Below are 22,548 nucleotides of genomic sequence, written 5' to 3' on the forward strand. Positions count from 1 at the left end.
GTCGAAGTATCAGCAAAAACAACAACGAGAGAAGAGAAGGGAAGGTTGTTGGAAAAAATCTAAACTAGAATTGAACGCAACATCTATGCATTTATACAATTTCCATATTTTTTAAAACGGAAATACTCGGGGTTTTGGGAATTTCCTCCACTCCCCAAACTCATCATCGGGGCAAATCTTTAATGTTATCTAAAAATTACAAGATTCCTATACAAAGAATAGTTTCTTTCTTCTTCTGTTTTTATACCCTACACCACATAGTGGTAAGGGTATTATGTCTTTGTGCATTTGTTTGTAACATGGAGAAGGAAACGAGATAGACCCATAGTTACTTTTGAGAACCTTCATAGAATCACTTTCTGAGTCGATTTATGCATGTCCGTCCGTCCGTCCGTCTGTCCATGTATTCTTGTGAACAAAATGCAGGTCGCATTTATTATCCGATTGAGATGAAATTTTCCAAACAATATTTTTTTGGCTCAAGGACGAACCCTATTGAAATTGGTGAGAATCGGATCAAATTTAGATATAGCTCCCATATATATCTTCATCCGATTTCGGGTTAAATGAGCACCAAATGTCCACTATCAGTCCAAATTACCTGAATTTTGGCACACCCAACTGAGTTCGGCCTAGAAGCAAGTATATCAAATTTGGAGAAAATCGGTTCAGATATAGCTATAGCTCCCATATATATCTTTCATCCGATTTGATCTTTAAGTCCCTCACATTCCTACTATGCACTCCACAACCGTGATATTTGGTACCAGGTATTAGATGGAGCACAGAAATAGCTGTTTTAAATTTTATCGATATCGGTTCAGATTTGGATATAGCTCCCATATATATCTTCATCCGATTTCGGGTTAATTGACCACCAAATGGCCAATATCAGCCCAAATGGACTGTATTTTAGTACATCGGACCAAAATCAGCCTAGAAGCAAGTATATCAAATGTAGTGAAAATCGGTTCAGATATAGCTGTAGCTCCCATATATATCTTTCATCCGATTTGATCTTTAAGTCCCTCACATTCCTACTATGCACTCCACAACCGTGATATTTGGTACCAGGTATTAGATGGAGCACAGAAATAGCTGTTTTAAATTTTATCGATATCGGTTCAGATTTGGATATAGCTCCCATATATATCTTCATCCGATTTCGGGTTAATTGACCACCAAATGGCCAATATCAGCCCAAATGGCCCGAATTTTGGCACATGTGACCGAGATTAGCTTTAAGGCAAATACAACAATTTTGGAGAAAATCGGTTCAGATTTGGATATAGCTCCCATATATTTGTTTTATCCGATTTGGTGTTTAAGCCTCTCACATTCGTAATATGCACTCCACACGAATGATATTTGGTGCTAGATATAAGATACAGCCCAGAAATAGCTGTTCGTAATTTGATCGAAATCGGTTCAGATTTGGATATAGCTCCCATATATATCTTCATCCGATTTCGGGTTAATTGTGCACCAAATGGCCGATATAAGTCCAAATGGACTGAATTTTAGTACATCGGACCAAATTCAGCCTAGAAGCAAGTATATCAAATTTAGTGAAAATCGGTTCAGATATAGATATAGCAACCATATATATGTTTCATCCGATTTAGTGTTTTAGTCCCTTACATTCGTAATATTCACTCCACAACCGTGATATTTGGTACCAGGTATTAGATGGAGCACAGGAATAGCTGTTTTAAATTTTATCGAAATCGGTTCAGATTTGGATATAGCTCCCATATATATCTTCATCCGATTTCTGGTGATTGACCACCAAATGGCCGTAATAGCATCAATTTTGGCAAATCCGACAGAAACCAGCTTAGAAGCAAGTACACCAATTTTAGTAAAAATCGGTTCAGATATAGCTATAGCTCCCATATATATCTTTCATCCGATTTGGTCTTTAAGTCCCTCACATTCGTAATATGCAATCCACAGGAATGATATTTGGTACCAGATATCAGATAAAGCCCAAAAATAGTTGATTTTAATTTTATTAAAATCTGTTCCGATTTGGATATGCCTCCCATATATATCTTCATCCGATTTCGTGTTAATTGTGCATCAAATGGCCAATATCAGCCCAAATGGCATGAATTTTCGTACATAAGACCGAATTCAGTCTAGAAGCTTATACGTCAAATTTGGAGAAACCCGGTTCAGAGATAGCTATAGTTCGTAAAATGGACGATAGAATTAGATAGATTTTGATTTTGTACCAAATATCTCATACAGCTCTGAAATGCCCTGTATAAACCTTTTTACGAGAGCTCTCCTAATTATGCATAGTGGTGTAGGGTATCATATAGTCGGCCCCGCCCGACTTTTGAGCTTTCCTTACTGGTTGTTGTTGTTACTGTTGCATACTTTCTCCGGCACATAGTTCCGCAACAACTTTAGCATATTTAACAGGTTTCAATAACTTTGTTGCAGTTGGCTTAGACAGGGGGAGAGAGAGAGGAAGTAAAAGGATTCTTTTAAATGTTTCATGGAATCCCCAGTAAAATAAGATTCCCTTACACACACACCCTCAAAGGAAACCAATGCTCATGGCTATGACTTTCACTTAAGAACCACACACGCATATTTTCCGTTTTTATTTGAATGCATTTTCAGAAAAACTACATGGACAAGCAGAAAAGAAATTTTTCTTTCTTTATTTTCCAATAACTAGACAATCAAAATGCAAGGAGAGAAAGGGGGAGTGGGAGCTACAGCAGATTTTCATACAACAAAAGATGACTTTATTTAACATTCTCAGGTGTTTTATAAACAGAATGGAATTTGTTTGCATTTGCATACTTCGATAATTTTTATCGATGGCAGATTTTGTATGTCTTTCTTTCATTCTTTGCTCGTATCTTTTGTTTTGTATCTTTAGTTTTGGTATGGCATTTTATGTCATTTCCATAGGATTTATTTAACAAGGTTATGGTCAGTTTTGTATTGTATATCGTCTTCGGTATTGACTGCTGCATAAATTAGAATTATGATATTGCCAATGATATTGTGGCAATCAAGAAATCTGATATTGTCACACACATTGTGGGCAGACAAAAATAACAGGCTTAAATAGTGTGGTCAAGACGGGGTGGACATAGAACAATGCATTGTCTAAATGCAAATTGAAAAAAATCTTTTAACCTGGATGGAATGACCATTTTGCATGGAGAAAAACAAAAACGAAGACCGAAGATAATGTTAAAAAACCTATATTTATGCACATGCACCATTATACCAGAAGTGAGTGCAAACTTGCCAGCAGATGGAGCACGGTGTATAGGTTCTAGGCCCGGGAAACTGACATTAAGCGTCAACTGGTTAATCAAGTTTCAAGAGCGAAGAATATGGCTAGACTATCTGAGGTGACAAATATTTAGAACAGATATGAGTAAATTGGAGCTAAGGGTTCTCTAACGAATTTTTGGGAATGAGCACAATAGGATGTTAGCAGGACCTACAGGGTGAGATGAAAAAACTACAACCAATTTCAGACTGCTGTCATTTCTAAGCCAATCGTACGACAGGTGTTAAAATTATTCCAGTGACAGCTCATTATATTGTTTACAAGCGTACAAAAGCATTTTGGTGAGAATTTTCCAGAGAAAAAGTTATTCGTGATGGAATTCAAGCGTGATAGTGTGATTTCTTTATATTTGACTGGAAAACCTCAAGTGGTTTTGGTGTCTCGTACGATCACTCGTTACCGTGATACTGGTAGCGTAGCCCGACGTCAACGACGTGGACCGAAGAAAACAGCAAGATCAGCAGAAATGATTACAAAAGTAAAGAAGCGACTTGATCGAAACCCGCGTCGCAGTGGCCGAAAAATGGTTCCTGAGCTGAACATATCCCAGTATTCCATTCGGCAAATATTGAAAAATGAGCTCGGGGAAAACCATTGAAATTCCAAAAAGTGCAAGAACTTACACAGCAACAGAAATAAAATAGACTCAAAAGAGCTAAAAAGTAGCTTAGCTTGGCCGAAAGTGGGGAACTTCGAATTTGGTTTTTTCCAATGAGAAAACATTCGTTGTCCAGCAGTTGGTCAGCAAACAAAATGGTGAGCTGAAATTGTGCACCTTCGGCTAGCCACCAGAACTCAAGCGCCGGCCATGGTGATGGTGTGGGCCGCCATAACATCCGATGGCTGCTCTCCACTGGTATTAATCGAGCGAGCGTCAGAATATTATTAAAGCCTTGGGCACGCAAACATTTTGCCACTTAGCACACAGCACGCGCCACCCAAAAATAGTTACAAGATGAGGTTCCTCGCTCCATTTTCAGTGCACAATGGTCACCCAAATCTCCGGATACCAATCCGTTGAACTATTGTGTCTGGAGTGTTTTGGAAAGCAAGGTTGGTACTAAAAAATACCAAAGTGACGAACACCTCAAGCAAGCGCTTCGCCGGGAATGGACCAAAATACCGCAGAACAACACTCGGGCAACGTGTGACGATTTCATTGGCCGTTTGAAGGCCATAATTCGTGCGAATGGTGACCAATTCGAACAAATCTGAACTTATTCTAAAATATGATTATATTTCCGTAATTCATGGTGTTTGACTTTGTTACAGTTCTTTTATCTAACGCTGTATAACCAAAGCGAAAGGATTATGTGGAATCGTAACCAAATTCGCTCTTCCGTCCGATTTTTTCAAAAAATAAGGGTAACATTTTTAAAGAATTTTTGTGTCTAGGTAGTAAATGTTATAGTCAGTAATTAAAAACAAGTAAAAAAGCTGTAAGTTCGGCCGCGCAGAACTTGGAATGCCCTCCACCATTTGGTACAAATTTGGCAATTTTCAAAATGTAAAATTCATTAAAATTTTTGTTAAAATCTTAAAAATACCGAATGTTGCCGTATATTTGGGTCCATACGACGACATGGACCTACATACGCAACTTTTGTCATAAGCCTGCACAGACAATTTTCTGGCATAGACTGTAGTATGCATTACAAACTTCAAATACAAAATTTAAAATAATTCCGGTAAATAATGCCGCTAAAATCATCAAATACCGAATATCGGGAAGTACCGTTATATGGGGGCTATACGAAGACGTGGACCAACATGGCCCATTTTCTGTGTTAGGATGTAGTATCCAGTACAAATTTCAAATAACAATTTTGAAACAATTCTGGTAAGTAATGTTGCTAAAATCATACCGCATATCGGGAGGTACCGTTAGATTGGGGCTACACGAAGATGTGGACCCACATGGCCCATTCTCATTCGCTCGGAGGCTAGAGTAATTTCCACATACGGACGGACATTGTTAAATCGACATAGAATTTTATGCTGATCAAAATGTATATTTCGAGGTGTTACATACGGATTGACAAACTTAATATACCCTCCATACTATGGTGGAGGGTATTAAAAGAACCCCACTAAAAATACCCCCTCCCCAAAATTTCCATTTTATTTCTGTTAGATATAATTTTGGATAATTTTAAATTAATTTTAAAAAATAGCAAGAAAAATAAAAAAATGAAAAAGTAAAATAAAAGGACTATTGCCAATATATGTAGCCGCTGCACTAATTTTAGATATGTGCTCGAAATTTAGAACACTGGTTTCTGGAAAAATGAAAAATCGGAAAATTCCTTCTGAAGAAATTTTTGACATCGATGGACCCAAATTACCCTAAAAAGTAATTTTGTTTTTCAAAAATAATAATTAAATATCGTTACGAAATTGAATGGAGGTTACGAAATTGAATGGAGGGAAATTGGTTACGTTGCAAAAAAATTGCAAATGCTGTCTTCTATTTACAGCTTTACTTTCATAATCTTCTTCTCCTTTGCCTAGAAGCCTATACGCAATCGAATTCTTTGTTATTTTTACAAAAGGAAGATTCATCATTCAATTTAGTAACTATTCACAAAGAAACATATTCTGATTTCAATAGAATCAATAATCAATTGAGAGTTTTTATCTTAAATTCCTATGCACTTATTTCATTAAATTCACAAAAATTCTCCGTTTGATTTTTCTTAAAAATTCAACAATCGATTTTTTAGCATATTCAATTTTGTTCAAATATTGCAATCTTCGGACACTCACACAAATATAGAGTATATAATATTGAAACAAACAGAATTCTTTGATCTATGAAAAATATTGTATATGTGATTTATTTAAAAAAAGAAATGCATCACATAAAGGAAAATATGTTAACGAAATACCTTCTTTGTCGAAAGAAGAACACACACACACATACATACATACACGAATATATATGGACATATGTACATGGTCATGCATTTCATCTCATCTGGTCAAGGACATAAAACATTGCTCTTTTGTATGGCAGTAAACCTAGTTACTTTTTTATCATACTTTACTTTACTTTGGACATAAAAATATCTCGTTCTTTTTCCTTTTTTCGTATCATTTTGGACATGCAAATAGATTTATTGTTAAGAGGGGAGAGAGAGAGAGAAATGAGGTTTGCATGGATGATGATGAAAGGAGCAAGGTAACAAAGGATGCAAAGTAAAAGAATGAATGGATGGATGTATGTGAACTATGAAGAAAGAGTTGTTGTATGGCGTATCTATTTATATGTTTGTATAAATTATGTAAAATGTGATTTATTGTAAGCATATACTTGCTATAGCCCTAGGAGTAAAGAGTACATTTTGCCTGAGGCTCTTTCAAATATCTTTTCTATTAGATAACCTTTTGCAGTTCTGGTTGGAAAATAGTTTTAATAAAATACCTTCTGCAGATCTTCTACTTCTTCAACACTTTTTATACTTTGCGTACATAGAAGATATCTTAAATGTCAAAAAAAAAAATTTTTTCTCTATTTGGACTTTTTTTTTGTAGTTCCTCGTTCTGTAAAAAAACTAGTAAAGAAAGTCCTAAAGTCGGGCGGGCCGACTTTATGATACCCTACACCATTTTGCTAATTTAGTAGATTCAAAGGACTAAATATTGTACCTTTGAAATTCGGACTTGTATTGCCCATTTGGTGCACAATTAATTTGAAATCGGATAAAGATATATATGGGAGCTATATCCAAATCGGAACCGATCTCGCTAAAATTTGGCAAATATATTTCTGAGCTGTATTTAATATATTACTCTGAATATCGTTGTTACGGAGTGCATATTACGGCAGTGGGTAACAAATACCACAAATCGGATGAACAATATATATATATGGGATCTATAGCTATATCTAAACCGATCTAAACCGATCTTCAAATTTGGCATACTACCTTTTCGACTCAATTCGGTCGTATGTGCCAAATTCCATCCCAATTGGACAAATATTAGACGTTTGATGCACAATGAAAAATAAATCGGACGAAGATATATATTGTTGTTACAGAGTGCATATTACGGCTGCGGAGGACCGGGCTGTGTGGCATTGGAACCACTGGCAGCCGATGTGGTCGCTCTCGTTTTGTTATCTAATAAGGCATTATTGGTATTTCCTGCAGAAGTAGCCGCAGCAGCGGCGGCAGAACGTTTCGGTGTATTGGTGCTGCTGCCGCCACCGGTGATGTTTAACAAAGATTGTGATATGATTTCGAAATCTTGACCTGTGGGCAGTTCTTCAATTCCTTGATTAGCTGCGGGGACCTTGGATTCACTTTTACTTTGGGACAAACTTGAAGAGTCGTAGGCAAATAATTTTGCGGGCAACTTATCTTCAGCCTCTGGCTCTTCTGCATTATCGGTATCGTCATCATCCGCTTCCGCCTCTTCTCATTCGCCCTCGTCTTCATCATCATCGTCTTCGTCTTCGGTCGAGCTTGAATCGGTGGTTGTGTAAAAAATTATATCATCGGTGGAGTATTGTTTTTGTATGGAACTTGTATCGGCATTGTCTATGGCCCGCTGTAAGCCAGTGGCACCAAGACCCATGGCCGTTGTTGTTGCCGTAGCTGTGGTGGTGGCACTCTTGGAAATATGCTGCGTTTTCTCAATATCGCTCAGCAGTTTGCTACACTTGGAACTTAGTCTACTTAGTTTTCTATGCTGTTTGGATGTGGAGGCTTTGCCACTTTGATTTTTGAATTTAGTTTTACAATTATCACATATCAAGGGTTCTTGCTGTTGTTGTTGTTGCTGCTGCTTCTGTTTTTGTTGTTGTTGTTTTTGACTTAAATAACTAAATTTTGTGGTAGTCGTTGTGTTGCTGCTGCTATCATCACAGGGCAGACTGGAGCTACTCAACAATTTGGCATCTTTGTGGCGATGATGGCGCCCACCTTGTTTGCGAGAACCCCTCAAACCCATGGCAGGTGGTGGGGTATTGGTGGCTGCTGTCCTTTTGGTCACCCGCCTTGTCGGCCACTGATCCAAGTCATCGGATTGTGAACACATGCACTCCAATTTAATATCCTTAAATGTAAGACTACCCTCGTGCGGTGATGAACCCAAGAGTTGACATTTACTCAGTGCTGTTGTTGTTGTTGTTGTTTTGGCTGCGGTCTCACCCTGGCACCCCTGCTGATGACCATCTAGCCTACACCGTTCATAGCAACGCTCATAACAAATCGAATGAACAATATATATATGGGAGCTATAGCTATATCTGAACCGATTTCGATCAAATTTGGCATACTTATTTTCGTAATTTTGTTGTATGTGCAAAATTCCATACTATTCGGGCTGATATTACACGTTTGTTACACAAGATATATATGGGAGCTATATCTAAATTGTTACCGATTATCTCCAATATCAATAGGGTTCGTCCTTGGGCTAAACAAATAATTTGTGCAAAATTTCATCTCAATCGGATAATAAATGCGACCTGCATTTTGTTCACAAGAATACATGGACAGACGGACGGACAGACGGACTAACATGCATAAATCAACTCAGAAAATGATTCTATGGAGATCCTCAAAAGTAACTATGAGTCTATCTCGTTTCCTTCTCCATGTTACATGAAGTTAATAACTTCAAAGCATCGGTTTCAAGGATATCTTCATGAAATACTTGGAGGCTCATCCTTGTTTCAATGCAAATAAATAAAATGGAAGAGTGTGCTTCTTTATATCAGGTGGATTCACATAAAGCGTATGCCCATATGTATGTAGCTCCCTGGTAAAATATTGGGAAAATTTTACCCACTTTTTATACGCTCTACCATGGAGGATATATTAAGTTCGTCATTCCGTTTGTAACTCATATTGTTCATCGTAAAATTCTAGACAATTTGACTCCGTCTGTCAGTAAGTCCGTCCGTCCGTCTGTTGTAACCACGCTAGAGTCCAAACTAATAAAGATAAGAAGGTACAATTTTGCACAGATCAGTTTTTGTCTGCAGCCCGGTCCATGAGCTATATCGGTCCACGATATCGTATATCACCCATATAACACTTCTCTATATTCGGTATTTTGACGATTCTAGCTACATTTTTCAATGGCATTTTCTGAAATTTTACGCAATGAGTTCTCTGTGAGTACTTTACCCTATGGAAGAGTATTGTCTATATACGCCCACGACATCGTATATCCCCTAAATAAGAGTACCTCCCTATATTCGGTAATTTGATGATTTTAGCTACATTTTTAGGGATCAATTTAGGGACATTACTCACCAGAGTTTTTTCTTGTTTCGTATTTAGAAACAAGCCTATGATAAAAAATTGCTTATGCAGGGTCACGTGTTTGTATAGCCTTCATATAACGGTACCTCCCAAAATGTAAATATGCTAAATAGCTTGATAACCTTATATTATTAGATATCTTTCTCTATATCATGGAGTTCCTTCCCCAAACTTTTAGGACATATAAGTCAGAGCCCAAGACAAGACAGAATCGGCAACGCAATCATGCAATTGTGCTAATGTACTGGAATAATCAGTGTCTCTTTATGTCACGAATAATGCTCAGTTGGAGATTTTGGTGTGGGTAGTGATTCGCAAAACACACTGACGCTGCTCAAGAAGTCAGAATTTTTATTGTCACCATCGATATCTAAAATACAGTACATAAATATCTAAAATACAATACATAAAAGAAAACTGCAAAAAAGTCAAACTCCATAATTTTTAAATTTTTCAAATTTTATTGAATGAAAGCAAAAAAAAGTCGGAAATAGCATCAAATTTTAGAATTAGTTTAGATTTGTTCGAATTGTTCACCTTTGGCACGAGTTATGGCCTTCAAACGGCCAATGAAACCGTCACACACACACCGGCGAAGCGGTCGCTGGATGTGATCGACACATTTTTTTAGTCCCAACTTTACTTTCCAAATTACTCCACACGCAATAGTCTAACGGACTGGTATCCGGAGATTTTGTTTGCCCTTGCACACTGGAAATGAAGCGAGCCATTTTTCGGATATTGTGACGCGGGTTTCTATCAAGTCGCTTCTTTACTTTTCGGACCATTTCTGCTGATGTTGCTGTTTTCTTCCGTCCACTTCCTTGACATCAGGCTTCGCTATCAGTATCACGGTATCCAAAAGATTTATTCACATTTAAATGCTGGAGTGCGCTAACGATAGACACTTGTGGGTTTCCAGCCAAATATAAAGAAATCACATTATCACGCTAAAATTCCATCATGAATAACTTTTTTTCTGGAATATTCTATCCAAAATGCTTTTGTAAGCTTGTAAACAATATAATGATCTGTCACTGCAATAATTTTGACAGCTTTCGGATGAGTGGCTTAGAAATGACAGTAGTCTGAAGTTGGTAGCAGTTTTTTTTTTATCTCACCCTGAATGTATAAAAATCTGATCCGATCTCGATAAAATTTCGAGCAGTATCTGATGCCCGGTATTGAATATCATTGTTGCATATGTTAACTGATTTTAATCCAATTTTATGTACTTTCTTCTCGACTGAATTTGGTCGGATGTGCCAAAATTCAAATCATTTGGACTGATATTGGCCATTTGGTGTACAATTAACCCGAAATCGGATGAAAATAAATATGGGAGCTATATCTATATCTGATCCGATTATCACCAATTCGTGGTTCGTGCTTGACCCAAACAAATGAAAAATTTAATCTCAATCGGATAATAAGTGCGACCTGCATTTTTTTCACAAGAATACTTGGACGGACGGACAGACATACATGCATAAATCGGCCCAGAAAGGGATTTTATGAAGATCCTTAAAAGTAGCTATGGGTCTATATGTTACAAGCAAATGCACAAAGACATAATACCCTTATCACTGCGTGTTGTAGGGTATAAATATACATATATGGCGCCTGTAGCTATATCTGAACAGACATTTGCCAAATTGCATGTACTTTGATACTGGGATACTTTTGATGATTTGTGGCAAATATCATCTTATTTGGGCTAATAAGACGAAGATATATTTGGTGAGCTATATCCAAATCTGAACCAATTTCGTCAAATTGTATAATAGCTTTTCTAGGCTGTATCTGATATATCTTACTGAATATCAGTGTTATGGAGTGCATATTACAAAACGTGCCATTGGTCGATTGGTTAGTCGACTCATCAGACATATTTGGTGAGGTAGTTCCTTTTGATGATCTGCATAGAATCACATTCTGAGTCGATTTATCTTTGTAAATGTATCTTTGTAAACAAAGTACAGTTCGCATTTATTGCCCTATCCAGATGAAATTTTGCACAAATCATTTGTTTGGCCAAGGATGAACCCTATTGAAATTGGAGATAATCGGTCAAAATTTAGATATGGCTTCCATATATATCTTCGTCCGATTTGCCTTTTATTGTGCACCAAACGTGTAATATCAGCCCGAATAGTATGGAATTTTGCACGTACGATCAGATTGGACCTCAAAATAAGTATGCCAAATTTTATCGAAATCGGTTCAGATATAGCTATAGCTCCCATATATATTGTTCATCCGATTTGTTATTTTTGTCCTCCGCTCTGTAACAACAATATTTGCGGAAATTTATCAAATACAACTCAGAAATACTTTTGCTAAATTTTTTCGAGATCGGTTCAGATTTGGATATGGCTCCCATAACTTCGTCCGATTTACCTTTCATTGTGCACCAAACGTCTAATATTTGCTCAAATTGGATGAAATTTGGCACTTACGACCGAATTGAGTCTAGAAGCTAGTATGTCATATTTGGTAAAGATCGGTTCAGATATAGCTATAGCTCCCATATATACTGTTCATCCGATTTGTTATATTTGTTACCCACAGCCGTAATATGTACTCCGTAACAACGATATTCAGGGAAATATATCATATACAGCTCAGAAATATCTTTGCCAAATTTTATCGAGATCGGTTCCGATTTGGATATAGCTCCCATATATATTTTTATGCGATTTCAAATTAATTGTGCACCAAATGGGTAATACAAGTCCGAATTGAATGATTGAATTATCCCATAAAAACTTTTAATTGTTATGCGCAGCTCTACTAAATTAGCAAAGTGGTGTAGGGTATCATAAAGTCGGGCGGGCCGACTTTAAGACTTTCTTTACTGGTTCCAATTTGACTTATTGATGAAGTGTATTGATGGAGTGTATATATAAGTGTATATTGTGCAATATTTTTTCACCCTACAACACGTGTTGGGATTATATACCGATTGCACTTTTTTCCGATCCTCACGAAAATATTCACAAGGGTAGGACTAGGCTCAGAAGGGCTGGGCCTATTGTTTTCAAATACGTCCGCAATGTATTTATTTAGGGGTTGAAATGGACCAACAACTTTTGCAGCCGTTATAAAGGTCGCAAATAGAAACCCAAGGACACGAAATCTCGCATGAAGTTAGAGTTTATGACAGCGGGTTGAATGGATCCCTACTATACAAATACACAAAAGGCTAACTTCTGGCTTTTTGTGCTGATTACGTTGACGAATATAGCCAAATATCGTAGACAAGCAAATCATATAGCTAAGTCTGAGTTTGGAGGTACAGAGGGCTTCAAATGAACCAAAAATAGAAAAAAAAATCTGATCACACAATTGAAGCCAATCGACACTCATGACAAGAGGGTTAAGGACAGGGAAGAATTCTAGCATTTTGAATGAACATTGGATTATATATGGCTGTAAAATGGACCACAACAACTAATAGCACGACGGAGTGCGTAAATATTGGGAAAATGTCCCTAGTCAAAATGCTAAGGGTAATATCTGGGCAGTGCTCCGTGACTTAATTTCAAAAGCGAAATCTTCCAAAATGGATTTGGACATAAGGGGGCTTTTAATATATTTTAGTGTTGTAGGGTATCACATGGTTGGCCCCGCACGACAATAGTCTTTGCTTACTTGTTTATCCATGTTTTGGTACTACACCATACAATTTTTCTCAGGTAAATAGTATATACATTAAGTAGAACATAATATTAAAGACATTATCCAAGGCAATGCAGGAGCGAAAAAGAAATAGAAAAAACTCCCCCTCCATAATGCAACATAATACTTATATCATAATTTCACCCTCCACTGAAGAAAAGTGACACATCACACTGAATATTATGCATATTTTTTATTACTCATATATTTCTTGTGCGCTCAACTCAAATGTCGCCGTGGGTGTTCTATGATTTATTATATTGTTGAAAATATTTTTTGACTATTATCTGCTATTGTTGCTTGAAACAAGAAAAGCGACGAATAATTGTTCTTTAATTGTTCTTCTTTGTTGTTATTGCAGACACATTTCTGAAGAATTCTGGAGGCCTTATCAGACATTAAGCAGATACCAAGACAATTGAAGGATTTCATATTTTGAGGTGAAAGTTCATTGTTCAGCTGTGTGACACATACAAATACAATAAACGTCGTCTTTAAATTTATTATCATAAAATTCTGCGAAACTTTAAAGAAAAGAATAATAGCAAAATACAAAAATGCAAACGTCACAAGGATTACTACAATTATTATGGATTGTTTTGGTGACAGTCTTTACGAGAGGTAAGTGAAGCAGATCTCATTATTTATTATTGAGTTTGATTGTGTAAATAATATAATATAAAATAATTTTGTAATTTTAAAGAATTTACTATGCAGAAATCATAATCTATTGTCTCAAGTAATAAATTGTCAATGTAAATGAGTTCTCAACAAACAAATCATTATCAAATGATAGGAGTTTCGGCCGATTTTTAAGAGTCTAACAACTGACTTAAATTTGTTTAGACTAAATAAGTGGTTGTTCTTTGGTTATGAACAATTAAAAATTAAGCCTAATAAATAACAAGTAAAAAAACATTAAGTTCGGCCGGGCCAAACTTTTAATACACTCCACCTTAGGGTAAAAGAAACATTAGAAGAAATTTGACAAAAACCATTAAAATTCCGATTATGGGGAGGTACCGTTATATGGGGGCTACACCAAAACGTGGACCTATAATTACCATGTTTCGCCACACGAACTAGGACCCATTGTGACCCACAAATACCAATTTTTAGACAAATCAGTGAAAAATGTGGCAAAAACCTAAAATACCGAATATCGGGAGGTACCTTTATATGGGGGCTATACCACAACGTGGATCTATACATGCAATGTTTTGCCACACGGTCAGGGACCCGTTATGACCTACAAATACCAATTTTCAGACAAATCCGTGAAAAAATGTGGCATAAATCATCAAAATATCGAATATCGGGAGGTACCATTATATGGGGACTATACCAGAACGTGGACCGATATATCTCATTTTCAATACCAACCATCCTAGACACAATGCAAATAGCTCTGCTAAATTTCTACGTCAAATAATGTGGGCTGTGTCGTGATTTCAACTGACAGACAGACTGACGGACAGACAGACGGACATCGTTAAATCGACTTAGAATTTTTTGCTGATTATGAATATATATACTTTATGTGGTCTAAGACGAATATTTAAGGATGTTACAAACGGAATGACAAAGTTAATATACCCTCCTTTCCAAGGTGGAGGGTATAAAAAAGGAATTTGATTTCGGCTGGGTCGAACCGTTATAGGCTGTCTTCAATTTGGTTTGGAACTGGGCCATATATTAAAACTTGTAAACTTATTCTTTTGCAAAGTAGCATATCTTTCATTATTCAAAATATAATTTTGTTGGTTACATTTATCTCAAGTTTAAGTATAGTCAAAATATATAACTGTATCTCATAATTTTCGGAATATATATTTTTCCGAATGTAACTTGACGTGCCAAAAATTTTCGCAAAAGTCTTCCATTTATCATTGCCAATGAGATATCTTCCTAAACCAAATTCTTCTAAACCAAATTTTAGTAGAATTTCCGAAAATTTGTCAAATTTCAAAATTCAAATTTGATTTTCATTGAATACACGCCCTGTGGCGGCGAAAATTCTTCCTGTAATTTTTTGTTTACACGACAATAATATTTTATTTGAAAATGTAGGTACCAGAAGAAGTGAACCGATATTGCTTATCTCCGAACATGATGTAAGCTTGGAAAAAATACCACGTTATATCAAATACCATCAAAAGTTATAATATGCACCAGCCAAAGGGACGGATGAACACTGATAGATCGAATGTTGCTATTCCCGGCAAAGCACTTGCTTGAGATGATCGACTGTTTGGTATTTTTTAGTGCCTACCTTGCTTTCCAAAATACTTCAGACACAATAGTCCAACGGATTGGTATCCGTAGATTTTTGTGGCCATTGTGCGCTGTAAATGAAGCGAGGAACCTTATTTTGGAAACACTCTTGGGTGGCGTGTGCTAAGTGCGATTGTGCTGAGTCCTGTTGGAATATCCAAGGTCTGCAGCCAAAATGTTTGCGTACCCAAGGCTTTAATACACCCTCCAGAATATTTTCGCGATAATATTCGGCATTTATTTTGATGCCGATACGAACGGAGAGCGACCATCGGCTGTTATGGCGGCCCGCACCATCACCATGACCAGTGCTTGAGTTCTGCTGGCCAACCGAAGGTGCACATTTTCAGCTGACCTCTGTGGCAAGTAAATATGATCATTTTGTTTGTTTACAAACTGCTGGACAACTCCCGAATTCGGCAGGTCACAACTTTCGGCCAAGCGAATCAACTCTTTAGCTCTTCTGAGTCTATTTTTTTCTGTTTCGGTGTAAGTTCTTACACTTTTTGGAATTTCAATGGCTTTACCTCGAGCTCATTTCTCAATATTTTCCGAATTGAGTATTGTACGACCATTTTTCGTCCACTGCGACGCGGTTTTCGATCAAGTCGCTTCTTTACTTTTCGAACCATTTCTGCTGATGCTGCTGTTTTCTTCAACCCACTTCCTTGACGTCGGGCTACGCTACCAGTATTACGGTAACGAGCGATGGTACGAGACACAAAATATTTATTCACATTTAAATGCTGGAGTGCTCTAACGATAGCCACTTGTGGTTTTCCAGCCAAATATAAAGAAATTGCACTATCACGCTTGAATTCCATCAGGAATAACTTTTTTCTGGAAAACGCTCACCAAAATGCTTTTGTACGCTTATAAACAATATTATGAGCTGTCACTGGAATAATTTTAAAAGCTGTCGGACTAGTAGCTTAGAAATGACCGCAATCTGAAGTTGGTTGCAGTTTTTTATCTCACCTGTATATGTTTCGTGCGATTTGTTGTTTAAGTTCCTCACATGCGTAATATGCACTGCACAACAAAGATATTTGATTCCGAACATCAGATACAGCTGGAAAATACCTCTGCTAAATTTTATCGAGATCGGTTCAGGTCGATATCGATATACATCTTCATCCCATTTTAAGGAAATTGTCCACCATATATGTAATATCAACCCAACTTGTATAGATTCTTTGATATTGAACCGAATTTTTCCATTTGGTGAAACTCGGTCCGGTATATCTATTGCTCTAATAAATATTTTTTTAATACAATCCTTATCGAAGTCATATCATGCGGTAATGTTATTTGGTACTAGAAGTATAAAACCCTCCGTCAACTTTGTTGAAAATCGATTCAGAGTTCAATATAGTTCCCAAATTGTGACTACTCTAAAGCCATGATACGCATTTAACTAAGGTTCATAGTTGGTGTGATATACTAAACATAAACTCGCAATATAAACTTTTATTGTAATGGGAGCTGTACCAAATACGCATAGCGGTGTATCGCATTTGAATATTGTAATGGCTTATGAGAAATGTTACCTATGCAGGTCCATGTCATCGTATAGACCCTAATATAACAGCTACATTCGGCATTTTTAAGTTTTTAGTAGAATTTTTAACGGATTATATAGTTTTTGAGAATTGCCAAATTCGTTCCAAATGGTGGAGGGTATTCAAAGTTCGGCCCGGCCAAACATACAGCTTTTTTACTTGTTTTTTCTTTTTTGCTTTTTCCGACGCGTAAATAGATTCATTGATTCACTTTTGCCCAAAATCCTTTTTGTTCTGCCATAGCTATAGTTCCGGTCATACTCAAGTTTCTACATGACTTTTTGGTAACTAATGGGAGGAATGGAGGTAATGGATATACGCATAGCGGTGTAGGGTATCTTATAGTCGGCCCACCCGACTTTTGACCTTTTCTTACTGGGTGAAAACCGATCTATGCAAAAAAATTGTGCTTTAAATTCAGTATCCGAATCCGGAATAACTTCCCTAATATTTGGACAATTTTATCTTATTTTTTCTCCTTTTCCCTTTAATTGCTTTGCTTGAATAATGAAAAATTATATTTTTAAACTGTATTACTACAATAAGCTACCATGCCACCACATGTCCATGGTAGACCACAAATTCTGAAACGACAACAACAAGCAGCAACAACACCAACTCAAACTCATGTCATGTATGCCAGCGAGAACACACATCCCACGATTTTCAATGTTTTGCCACGCACCAGCGTTTATTTTACCCTGACACTTAGTGTGATGTTGCCTTTGCCAACCTTTGAAATGTTTAGACACATGTGGTGTGTTCAGCGGAAAGACTTGAAAATAAGAAACTCGACAAGATGAGCAAAAAACAACAGCAGCAACAACAACGCCAACCATACACATGCACGTAAAATAAAATAAACACCATTACATCTAATCCTTTTAATTCCTTTAGCGTTGCAGGAAACATTTTACACTCGCACTGGAACAAAGTTTTCCATAGAAAATTGTTTTGGAAAAATAGAGTAGAAGAGGAAATTCGAATGGAGAATTAAAGTGAAAATGATATTGTTTACATTGCGTAGTGAGTGAAAGCTTTGGCAGTAAGCACGCACATTCATTATGACACTGCTGCTCCTTCTACACCTCCTCCTCCTGCTGTGAGGGAGTGAATGAGCGTGGGTGTGTGCGTGTGCGTGTATTTGTCGTTTGTCATCCTCCGTTCGTACTTACTTACTTTCTTGCTATTACATCTAAAATAAACACTGAATGCAATCACGTCCTTAGAAAGATTTCCGTTTTCGTTTTTATTTTCCATGAGAGAAAGTAAGCAAAGTAAAGTAAATGCTTCTTAAAACGAAAAGTCAAACATCGTTGTAAAGAAATCAAAAAACAACGACAACAACACCGAAATCAAAAGGCTTACTAAGAACTGAAAATATAAGGTATAAAAATTAAGACATTAAAGTCAATAGTGAAAGAATGAAAGCAAGAGCCGGAAAGCAAAGAAATGAAAACTAAAGCACACAACCAGCGAAGAAAATTAAAACGTTTTCAAATGCGTTACGAAAAAGAGACCATTAACGCACACACTCCCTCCTTAACGCGGACACACTCACACACTGCTGAAGTTATACAGCTGAAAAAACTGCTAAAAATTAAAGATGTACAAGAGAGTATTATTGTTGAAAACAAACAAAGGATATTCCTCGGAACATTAAAAGGACAATGATGTTAAATAAATAAAGTGCACACTGCGAGAAAAATGAAATGCAGATTTTTTTGATTTTTGAGTTTGATTGGGCCAAAAATTATGTAACACCTCGAAATATTGGTTTCCCATATAGGAAAGTATATATGGATCTTCCTATCTCCCCCAGCTGAGTCAATCTAGCTATGTATGTCCGTTCGTCCGTCTGTCCATGTTAATTTGTAATCACTCTACAGGTCGCAATTATGGCCCGATCTTTACGAAATTTAGAATGGAGGTGGGGCTAGAGCCAGAAGAGAACCCTTTTGTTTTTGGAGATGATCGCATAATATTTAGGGGTTGAAATGGACCAAACACTGAAAAATGTCATGATTTTGCAGTTGCTATAGACCAATTGACGCGGAAATTAGCATGGGCGGGGTAGAAGCCTTCCAATTTTGATTGTCATCGGGTAATATTTAGTGGGTGAAATAGACCATAACATTTATGTTAAATAAAAGTCAAATTTTCCATTAAACCGCGTATAGTTTCAATCCCGGCGAATTCACAAACAGACGAAAAGATCAATTCTGACAGTTACGTAGATGTCGATAGTCAATATATCGGATATATAGCGAAATATATGCAATCGATATATACAAAGGGAGGGTATGTTAGCTAGAAAGCTTATATCTCAAGAATGGCTGAACCGATTTTGTCAAATTTTGTCAATTCAGAATGCCCTTTTGGCATAAGAGAATAAATCTAAAAAAATCTCATAAAAAGGTGCCAATAACGATGTTAATATAGACTTTGTTGTATGTTGTGACATTTTTGTATTTTTTTTAATATTTTTTATCGCATGTGATTTTTTCAATTTGACTTATAATTTTAAAGTGTTTGTTTTGTAATATTTTTTTCACCTTACAACACAAGTTGGATAATAAACCAAATCTCGCATAAATTAGAGTTTAGCACAGCCGACCACTACTTTTGCGTGGAAAAATACCAACATTACTAACAGGCGATATCCGAAATACACAAAAGGCGAACTACTTGTTTTTTATGCTGATTTGGTTGACGAATATAGCCAAATATCGTAGACAAGCAAATCATATACAAGCGTCTAAAATTGGAGATAAAGAGGGGCCTCTTGTTTTTGGAGTTGATCGCAAAACAGTTAGGAACCAAATGAACCAACAACAGAGAAAATTTTTTTTCTGATCACACCGTTGAAGCCCATAGACACGCCGGGGAAGAGGATAAGGACAGGGAAGAATTCTAGCATTTTGGATGACCACTGACAACAACAACTAACAGCAAGACGGAGTGGGCAAATGTCAATTTGGAGTGAATCAAAGAAAAACAAAAAACAATTAAAACAGCCCTAAGTACTCATGGGCCACGCTAACTTTAGGTACAGAAATCCTATAAACTTTTTAAATTGCAAAAGTTATTGAATTCGGTTAAAGAATGCAGTTTAAGTCTTCAAAATGCCTTTTACTGAAAAGTGGCCACACATATAAAATTATCGGCAAAATAGGCTGCGGTGCCATTATAAGGGCACGCATTTTGGTGAAATGTATTCCAGAAAAAAAGTTATTCGTGATGGAATTCAAACGTGATAATGTGATTTCTTTATATTTGGCATGAACCCCTACAAGGGGATATCGTTAGAGCACTCCAGCATTCAAAATGTAAATAAATCTTTTGTGTCTCGTACCATCACTCCTTACCGTGATACTGGTAGCGTAGTCCGACGTCAAGGAATTAGAAGTGGACGTAAGAAAAAAGCAACAGCAGCAGAAATAGTTCGAATAGTAAAGAAGCGACTTCATCAAAAAGCGCGTCGCAGTGGCCTAAAAATGGCTCGTGAGCTAAACATATAGTAATATTCCATTCAGAATATATTGAAATATTAGCTCGGGGTAAAGAAATTGAAATTGCAAAAAGTGCAGGAACTTATACCGATACTGAAAGAAAATAGACTCAACAGAGCTAAAAAGTTGCTTTGCTTGACCGAAAGTAGTGAACTGCCGAATTTGATTTTCTACGATGAGTAAACATTCGTTGTCCAGCTGTCCAGTTTGTAAACAAACAAAATGATCGTGTTTACTAGCCAAAGAGTTCAGCTGAAAATGTGCACCTTCGCTTGGCCATCAGAACTCAAATACTGGACATGGCGATGGTGTGGGCCGCCATAACACCCGATGGTCGCTCTCCGCTCGTATTGATCGACCGTGGCAACAGAATAAATGTCGAATATTATCGCGAAAATATTCTGTTGGGTGTATTAAAGCCTTGGTTACGCAAACATTTTGGCTGCAGACCTTGGACATTCCAGCACCATCGCATTCAGAACGCTCCACCCAAGAATGGTTACAAATGAGGTTCCTCGCTTCATTTACAGGGCACAATGGCCACCAAAATCTCCGGATAGCAATCTGTTGGACTATTGCGTCTGGAGTATTTTGGAAAGCAATGTTGGCACTAAAAATACCAAAGTGTCGATCACTCAGGCAAGCGCTTAGCCGACAATGGGCAAAAATACCGCAGAGCAACATTCGGGCAGTGTTTGAAATCCATAATTCGTTTAAAGGTGACAAATTCGAACAAATCTAAACTTATTTAAAAATTTGATGCTATTTCCGAAATTTTTTGCTTTCATTCAAAAAAATTAAAAATACATGAACGTGCGGTCGGACAGATTGACATGCATAAATCGACTCAGAAAGTGATTCTATGAAGATCCTCAAAAGCAACTATGGGTCTATCTCACTCCCTTCTCCCTGTTACAAACAAATGCACGAAGACATAGTGGTAAGGGTATAACAACTTCCTAGGTAGGTTATAATTATCAATATATCTTTACATATGGGAATAGCCTCTAATAAAGATACCCCTGATTTTAGTTTGTTGCGAGGGTTTGTCTGAAAAAAAGAAATTTATTCAAATAATTAAAAATATTATCAATTTTGGTTTATAAAAATGACCAAATTGTTTGTTATCTGTAATAATGCCGAAGACATCATATACCTAAAATGAACGAATTCCCAGGAATCCAAATAATGTGGAAGAGCGGGAACTTGTCCTCTCTATTTATGGTTAATGAAAGTCCAGACTCTCTTAATGCCCCCCATAAGGGTAGCGCATAATTGTTGAAATTTTCATGGTCCCAGGAAATTTGTTCAAGCGATTGAAACCAATTCATTACAGAAATGTACGAACCTGCAATATACAATATAATATATATAACACCTCGCAATATACATTTTAGACCCCACAAAAGTATATATATTCTTGATCCGTTTGTCCGTCTGTGGAAATCACTCTAACTTCCGAACGAATTGAAGTAGATTGATAAAATGTCACTCAAATGTATGTTATGTCTGCAGGACCTTTCGAATTGAAAATGGGCCATAAAGGTCCATGTTTTGGTATAGCCCCTATATAACGGTACCTCCCCATGTTTGGTATTTTGATGATTTTAGCAACATTATTTACCGGAATTGTTTCAAATTTGGTATTTGAGGTTCGTAATGGAGACTACATCCTAAGACAGACAATTGTCTGTGCCGGTCCAAGTCTTCGTATAGCCCCATATAACGGTACTTCCCGATATGTGGTATTTTGATGATTTTAGCTTTTTTTTAAGTTTTGTTATTGAATATTGTAATGGCTTATGGCAAAAATACCTATGCAATTCCATGTCATCGTATAGACCCTAATTTAACAGTTCCATTTGGCATTTTAAAGTTTTTAACAGAATTTATAATGGATTTTATAGTTTTTGAGA

General features: G+C 36.7%; 1 protein-coding gene across 1 annotated transcript in view; it reads left to right on the plus strand.

Annotated features, from left to right (window-relative positions):
- LOC101901663 (uncharacterized) overlaps nt 1–22,548 on the plus strand; it is a 145,044-nt gene that overhangs the window by 25,865 nt on the left and 96,631 nt on the right. The window contains exon 2 of the mRNA XM_059131406.1: nt 13,646–13,905. Coding sequence (XP_058987389.1) covers nt 13,842–13,905 — 64 coding nt within the window. The 5' untranslated portion in view covers nt 13,646–13,841. The remainder of the gene's footprint in view (nt 1–13,645; nt 13,906–22,548) is intronic.

The sequence above is a fragment of the Musca domestica genome, unplaced genomic scaffold (genome assembly GCF_030504385.1).
Source record: "Musca domestica strain aabys unplaced genomic scaffold, Musca_domestica.polishedcontigs.V.1.1 87, whole genome shotgun sequence".
In the NCBI taxonomy this organism is placed as follows: Eukaryota; Metazoa; Arthropoda; class Insecta; order Diptera; family Muscidae; genus Musca; species Musca domestica.